This window comes from Olea europaea, chromosome 20, assembly GCF_002742605.1.
Source record: "Olea europaea var. sylvestris chromosome 20, O_europaea_v1, whole genome shotgun sequence".
In the NCBI taxonomy this organism is placed as follows: domain Eukaryota; kingdom Viridiplantae; phylum Streptophyta; class Magnoliopsida; order Lamiales; family Oleaceae; genus Olea; species Olea europaea.
This window is the reverse complement of record NC_036256.1, coordinates 2,819,561-2,827,237: the sequence shown is the minus strand read 5'-3', so window position 1 is coordinate 2,827,237 and position 7,677 is coordinate 2,819,561. Positions and strand designations below refer to the sequence as shown.

The following is a 7,677-nucleotide window of genomic DNA, read 5'->3' as shown; positions in this document are numbered from 1 at the left end:
TAAATCGAAATTAAAATTCTCAAACCTAAATCAAACCATTTGGTTTTAACCGATTTGGTTTGGTTCAAAACCATTTCATTGACAGGTCCACGTGGCACTAAATCGACGATTTTTAAAGTACGATTTCGGTTTGATTTTTTGAATTGAAGATTTCTGCTTTCAGCCCTAATGTAAGATGACACATCTTTGATTAAGTTCAAAAGTAATTAAATTTTTTTAATGTATTTTTTTTATATTACTTAATTTATACTTATTTATATATTTATTGAAAAAAATTTAAATTTCAGCCATTGTCCTTCTGCCCGTCTGTATTTGATTTGATCAGTTTGATTTTGGTTGTTCGTTCGTGCGACTCGCTCGCTGCACTTTGGTTTTTCTCGTTCCGTAATCTGCCTCTCATTGGTTCTTGTCGATCTTCTGCCAGTGTTGTGCTGTGAAATCTACCGGCGAAATCTACCGGCTCTGTCGAACAGTAAGAATTTCGTATAGATCTGTGTGTTTTATTGGTTCGGTGTCATTTTGTGAGGTTTATTAAGTTTCTATTCATTTTACATGCTACTTCGAGGACAAACCCGACCACTCTACTTTCGTATGATAATTTTCAAATCTTCCTCAGTAATCGTTGGTTCTTGTGAATGTTCCAAAGTTCCGGCGTTCTGCTGTCAACTGTACCCTCTTTGTTTAAAGGTGAGAAATCCCTACAGATTTGTGTATGTTTCTGGATTTGGTGTCATTCTATGGGGTTTCATTGCGGCGGTGTGACCATTTTTTTGTTTAATTTTAATTTTAATTTTTTGACATAAAGTGTTTAAAATTTTAGAAGTCCTCTGTTTTTTTGGGGGGTTTAAGTGCATACGGAATGGATATTTTAGAATGTGAACTGAAGATGTGTAATTTTAGATGCATTGAAAATAATTAGTTGTATTTATTTATTTTATTCTCTGGGTTCATTCTGTGTGTTTACTCCGATTTACTGTACGTTCTTCGACAATCAAATGGTGAGAAATCACTAGAATTCTACGTGTTTTTTTTGCCTTTTTGGGTTTGGTGTGAATGTGTGATTCTCTCGAGTTTTGTTTTGGTTCTATGTGCATACTTTTTCGATTTTTTTGACGTAAAGGGTTTAAAATCTTAGAAGTTGTATGTTTTTTTAGGGGTTTAAGCTTACATGGAATGGAGATTTCAGATTTTAAACCGAAAATATGTTATTTGGAGATATCGAAAATAATTAGGTGTATTTTTTCCCTCCCCTTATGTTTATTTTGGGTGTTTTTTTGATTTCCTGATTTCTCCTTTTTAAAATTCCGATATCTGTCTTAAATATTTTGTTTCTGTTTATTGGGTGAATTGTCCTTTTCTTGTTTTCAATACATTGTGCTTTGATCTAGATTTACTAAGGAAATTGGGGGTGAATTTTGTAAATTAGTTTAATTGTTGTTTCAATATTTGGTCCATTCTTACAACTTCAATCTCATGCTCGTTCATTGATATTGTGCAAGGTCTGACTGATAGTCATCTCTTGGGATCTCTTTCTTTTTCATTTTCTGTTGGCAGCAGATATGATTACTTGTACTTCAGGGTTTAATATTCTGTTAGTGTAATTATATGTTGCGTTACGTTGGTGTTCTTCTGTTGCAGAGATATGTATAATTTTATCGAATGTAGCTTCTTTGTGTTTTCTTGTTCTTTGGGTTATCTACCCTTCTATTACCTTAAATATCGTGTATGTATTTTTATATCCATGGTTATCAAAAGAATTTTTATGTAATTTGTCTACTTGTTTGGATGCCAAGTGAAATTATTGAAAGATTGAATATTTATGGTGATTTAGCTTAAGAAAGGTCATTATTGCATTGAAAAATTATATTTTTATCCCTTCAATCCATGTTTGATTGATTGAGTTGAGAATAGAATTGAGTCTGTTATTGGCTTTTTCCTTGAGATGATTTACAGAATTCAGATGTTTTCTTTTATCTAAATTTCAATGTTTTTGAGTTAATAAGCTGTTGGGTTTTATAAAATTAGATGATTTATTATGTTTATCAGAAGATTAAATTTTTTTGCTCATCCTAACTTTTAAAGAAAGTCCAAATTTCAAAGGGAAAACCAAAAGTAAAAAATTCACCTATTTGTTCGAAATTCAAATCCTAATTCACCACCTTAATTTTCCTACCACCTGTACCCATCGCACCTGTGGTGCGGACGGAGAGGCAGCAGTGGTAGCAGCTGTTTATGTCCGATGGATTATTTCTCTTCTTTGGGTTTTTTCCCCCTTTTTTTTATTTGTACGTCTATTTGAACAATTTTTCTTTGGTGCCTAAGTTTTGGCAATCAATGAAACTGGATGGTGGGGTGGTTCTGACACATAAAGATACGTTCTGTAGGGTTATTTTGGTTATTTTTTCCCCTGAAATAATTTCTTGTTTGATTTTTGAATTTGAGACTGTGTTCTTTTAGATTTATTTTCCTTTTCAGATTGGAATTGGACTTTTTGGTTAGTCATTGTAATGATTTTTTCATTCATTTGATGATTTTTATTAGTTTGAATTATTAGTGGGTTTGCATTTATTGCTGAAAGAAAAGAATAATAGCTTGGTTTCTTAATTATAACTATTGCTTTTACCTCCTCCTTTACTGCTGAGCTGACTTGATAATCATACATAATTCTTAAGTATATTGTTTTGTATATTTGGGCATAAAATTATCAGTTTCTTTCTGGGGTTTTCTCTTTTTCTCTTTTGTTTTTTACTTATGTACGATGATGCTTTATTTTGATTAGTCCTCGTGCAAAGATTTATAGAGCAAGTTTGGCAAAGCTAGAAAAATTATTTATATAAGTTGAAAATAACTATTTCTTTTATTGGTTTAAGTTGAATACATGTAAATTACTTATTTTTTGAAATCGTAAATTACTTTTGACATTGTGATTACCAACCAAGAGATTCCAAGGTCACTGGAATTTAAGTCCATTGAATTTACTCAATACTATGTTAAGCCGATATATCATTTATAGGTGTATGGGTATCGAAATGGGTTTATTGCTTTTGTTCTTTTATCGAAATGGGTTTATTTACTCTGTACCTGTGACTGCTACCCAATATAATTTAAATCCATTGAAAATGTAGATTATTGGGAAATGGTTTTTATTTTTTTATTTTTTTTCCCGGTTTTGTTCTGTATATGTTTGTGATCTATTTGTCGGTTGCTTTACTGATCAATTATATGGTTAGATTGTGAAATTCTAGGAAATTTGGTTAGCATGTGAATGAAACTGTTAATACAACTGACTCGATCATTGAAGATTAGACATGGCAGAGGAAGAACTGAAGTGTATTGCTGAATATGTGGTATGCAAAGTTTTGCTTTTTATTTACTATGTGCCACATTGTATATTCTGATATGATATAGAAGATTAGTATAAAAATTTCATTTTTTTCTCTTCATATTCGAGCCCTTGCCAAGGGGAAGGAGAATCTAACCTATGTAGTGAGTCCAATAACCTGATTATTGATACTAGTCGATTCCAATACAATATTCCAAGTATGGTTTTAACAAATGTTGTGATTTTTCAGGAGGAGAAATCAAAAGGAAAGGTTGCTGATTTCAGGCCAAATATTCTTATGCTTGGACTTCCTCCTCCTGATTATGTTCTGCACACAGTTTCTAACGTTCACACTAATGATTTGGAGCAGACATTGCTAGTAAGTGCGGTGACATTCGTACATTGAAGCCATCTATCTTGTGTGTTGGTTGATGGATAATTTCTTATTGTCATCAATGGAATTATATCTATTGTACATTCATTGTGTTTGTATCAGAAATTTCTATCCATCAATTGTATCACTGCTTTTATTAGTTTGAAAACAATGAAATCCTATGAAATATCCATATACCCCTTCAACCACGAGATTTTAGCATCTGTCAATTTGATCATTTTATTTTTGGCATTACGAATTTTTTTATTCATTGTTATATTGATTGACTATGTGGTGTTGCATTCGGTTAGAATCGACATGTATGATTGCAAGTTTGCTTTAGCTCCATAAATATCATAGTTTGGTGAATTCTTACAAATTAAAAGGAGTTATACTTGTTGATTGGGATAACCTAAACAAGGTGGTTGTATTAAGTCTGTTCTCATCAGTAGAACTAATAGTTTTGCTATTAAGTCTCATGCTAATGAAGTACAGTTAAAAATAAAATGCACATTTTGTAGCTTTGAATCGTGTTCTGAATATGATCTTGGTTCAGTTTTTCTGTTGAGCTTGTAAAGTATGTTTATGGTTAACTATTCCATTTTTCACATCACATTTGTAAAAGGTTAAATAATTTCTATTTGACTTTCTTGCAGGCTCTACCATTCTAAGATGCTTTAAAAACCGTCTCATTTGAAATATTGGGTTTCTTTACCCGATAAGGTTAGTGCATCTTGAGAACAATTATATTGTATCACACGACAGCTTGAATTGAATTGCAAAAACTGAATGAAGATCTATCTGCCATATATTTTAATCTGTCACTCTTCAGTGGTTAATGTTTAAGGCACCATGGTTTTGCCTAGTTCAAATGTTTGTCTGTGGTGCAATGCACGTCCTTTTCACCATGGAAATTGGCAGGCCTGTGATTTTCTTGTACTTCTTTTGTTTAACCCATTTAATTTTTAGCCCTTGCTTTCCTACATCCAGTTAATTATGTCATCCATTGCAATTCTATTTTACTATTTTTATTTTTTGGGTGTGTGGATAGTTTGAGCTTTTTTAAAGGGGAAGGTGCATTCCGCAACGTCTTGCTTGTTTGTAAAACAGCAAAAGAACTTGGTGCATTTTCTTAAATATATGGTTATTGCATTGATTTTGATCTTTGTGATTCTAGGTTGGGTACACAAGTTTACACCCCCCTCACATGGAGGGGAGGGGGGGAACGAATATTTTATTACATGTGGGCTCCCCTCCATGTGAGGGGGGTGTAAGGCTATGTGTACACCTTAGCATTTTCCTTCTAGGTTTAGCTGGTAGGTCATCAACTCCTTGATAGCTATTATCTTCAGTCACTAATTTGAGTTTTGAGTTATTGATAGCTATAATCTTCGGTCAGTAATTTGAGTTTTGAATTTTTACTTTACATTATTTTTACAATCTAATAAGTTATATCACTTTATTAATTCTTAGACTTAAATGCATCATTGGTTCGACGAATGTCTTCTCCAAACAAGTTGCAAGAGTTCAAGAAATTTTCTTTTGAAGAATTAGAATGAGATGATTCTAATATAATTTTGTTGATTGTCTTTTCGAGCATATATTGTTATTAGTATTTGATGTGAGATGGAACATAATTAGATTTCTTATTGAACAACTAAACTTGTATATTTCTACAAGACAATATTGATGCATGTTTTGGAATTTATTATTACCGCGTGTTGATTATATTTTTAGTCTAAAAAATAATGCTATTGAATATTTACATTTGATGATTAAGGAATTAGGAATGCTATTTAATATGTATACATTACAATCAAAAAATGCTATTAAAAATTATACATTATAATTAATAAAAACTATAAATATTAAACTATTATGATGATAAAAGAATGTCGTTGAAGATGTAATCATGACGATTAAAGAATGTGATAAAAATCAAAATTATAGCAATTAAATGCTGTCAAATTAAGAAAGATGGTACAAAAAGAATGATATAAATATTAAAGCCATGATGATTATAGAAATGCTATGTAAAAGTTTTCTATAGCACTTTATAATAGCATTCAATTGAATTGGTTACATTTTATCATTTTATTCAATATGTCATGCATACATCACTTATTGGTTGTGATGTTATTTTTAAATAACAAAAGGTTAAGTATTCTTAAACACGTGTATTTCGATAACAGTTGTATTGATGTGAATAGCATCTGAAAAAAAAAAATCCCCTGTTTGAACCGCATTTTTTTTTCATTTTTTCCATTACTTTTTCTATAGTATTCATTTTTAATCACACATTATTTATTTAAATAATATTACACAAATAAAAATATTTTTCTTCTTTTTAATCATATATTTTTTTTTTATCAATTTACTATTTCATAATACATTACAAGAAATTTATGGGGCTCAAATAAGGTCAAAATAGGAGTATTATTGCTCGTTCAACAATTTTTGCTTGCACGCTTTGTGCATTTGTTCTTCATGATCGAGATCAAAATTATGGTTCCATATCAAAATTGCTCGACAGTGGCATATGTAATATGTGATAATCGATAGGTATGAAATGGACTTGTCGTATTTTTTTTTCTTGAATGCTTTGTGGTGAGTCAAGTCTAGATAAATATATAAAATTAAATTTCGACATGCTCATCATCATGGCTTCTTTCCGACTTGGGAATTTCTCTACATTCTTCTCATTATTAAATTACAACAATAATTAACTTTAATACCGCCAATAGATTTATTGTTAATTTAAAAATCATAAAGCTTTGACGTCTTAATTTGTTTTCTTCCATGGAAGGAGCCACCAAATTTTACCACTCAAACACTACACACCGGTGGACCCGTCAGGTCGTTGAAAAACATGGAATACAATGGGAAAATTGATACAAGGAATCAACGTTTCATTAGGACTGAAAATAGAAGGTTGGGTCCCCCAATATTTCCTATCTGTGACGTGACAATGGGGTCAATATTCTGTCGTGTGTTTATTGGCGTGTCTGCCAAATAAAACAATATTAAGAATACTTTATAAGATCGAACTGTTTGACTCCCATTAATTTTCATTTCATTACATTTTATTTTTCTCTCTCCGGTTTTCAACTATATAATATTTCATGAAATAATATTACACGTAAATCGAAAATTTTTCTTTCTTTTTCAACCATTTATTTTTCAAAAAAATATTATTCCATTTATTTTCATTTTCACAAAGTGGGGTCAAATGGGGGCTAATAAACTGAGTGATTGTTGCATTAAATGGAGTTCACTTTACAATAAGAATCATGTTATATGTACATTATTTTTACATCAATTTTTATATTTTACCACGCGACAACAAGCTATTGAATAGTTTAAAAACTAAACAATTTTATCACCAATCAAACGATGCCAACGATGTCATAAGTGATGTACACTTTTGATGTATAAATGACTTAATTCTTAAAATAAACCCTGAATGTACCTCCAATCTAATTGTGAATTTGTCCAAAAACAAAATAGATAATGTAATGTTCAATATATATTTTTTAATCTTTAAAGTACGCTGAAAAGAGCTCTACTGACTTCATAGAGGCAAAAATAGATATTATTTTTAACTCGATCCATATTCAAAGACTGTAAGATCTGCTCAAACAACAAATTTTTATTCTTAATTCTTTTACATATTTATTTTTCTATGCAGATTTAGATGTGATTTTGTTTTTATTTTATGAAAATTAAAGACAAATATACATCATTATTGGGTTGTCACTATATGTTAATGACACATTAATCAAAAGCCTTTCAACTTGCATGTCACTTACATAGCAATTTGTAGATTAATAGATTGGAGATGCTCTGAATAAATATTTGATAAATTAACCTTTAAATAATAAAAAGTTTAGTCCCAACTCGAACCCCGTTTATATAATTAACAAATTAGTTAAATGCCTAAAATTATAATTTCATTTAAAATCCTTTAGGACGCTACCAATAT

General features: G+C 30.5%; 1 protein-coding gene across 13 annotated transcripts; it reads left to right on the top strand.

The window, feature by feature from the left end:
- Positions 1-301: 301 nt before the first annotated feature.
- On the top strand, positions 302-5,409 carry LOC111369407 (WD repeat-containing protein 3 homolog). 13 transcript variants are annotated; one of them, XR_002698120.1, is made up of 6 exons: positions 302-472; positions 617-687; positions 3,231-3,347; positions 3,573-3,701; positions 4,352-4,418; positions 5,169-5,409. XR_002698120.1 is itself a non-coding variant. In XM_022990909.1 (4 exons), the coding sequence occupies exons 2-4, from the start codon at positions 592-594 to the stop codon at positions 4,364-4,366; spliced, it is 240 nt and encodes a 79-aa protein (XP_022846677.1). In that variant the 5' UTR covers positions 302-472; positions 566-591; the 3' UTR covers positions 4,367-5,162. The 13 variants fall into 13 exon arrangements, 2 of the variants coding, with proteins under 2 accessions (XP_022846677.1, XP_022846676.1); XR_002698125.1 differs by lacking the exon at positions 3,231-3,347; XR_002698124.1 differs by lacking the exon at positions 3,231-3,347 and having other exon boundaries at positions 566-687.
- Positions 5,410-7,677: the final 2,268 nt, after the last annotated feature.

Bases quoted from the DNA above. Each gene is read 5' to 3' on its own strand.
- LOC111369407 (XM_022990908.1), top strand. From the start codon at position 553: ATGCTACTTCGAGGACAAACCCGACCACTCTACTTTCGTATGATAATT. The intron at 688-3,572 runs GTGAGAAATCCC...GTGATTTTTCAG, and splicing joins TGTACCCTCTTTGTTTAAAG to GAGGAGAAATCAAAAGGAAA.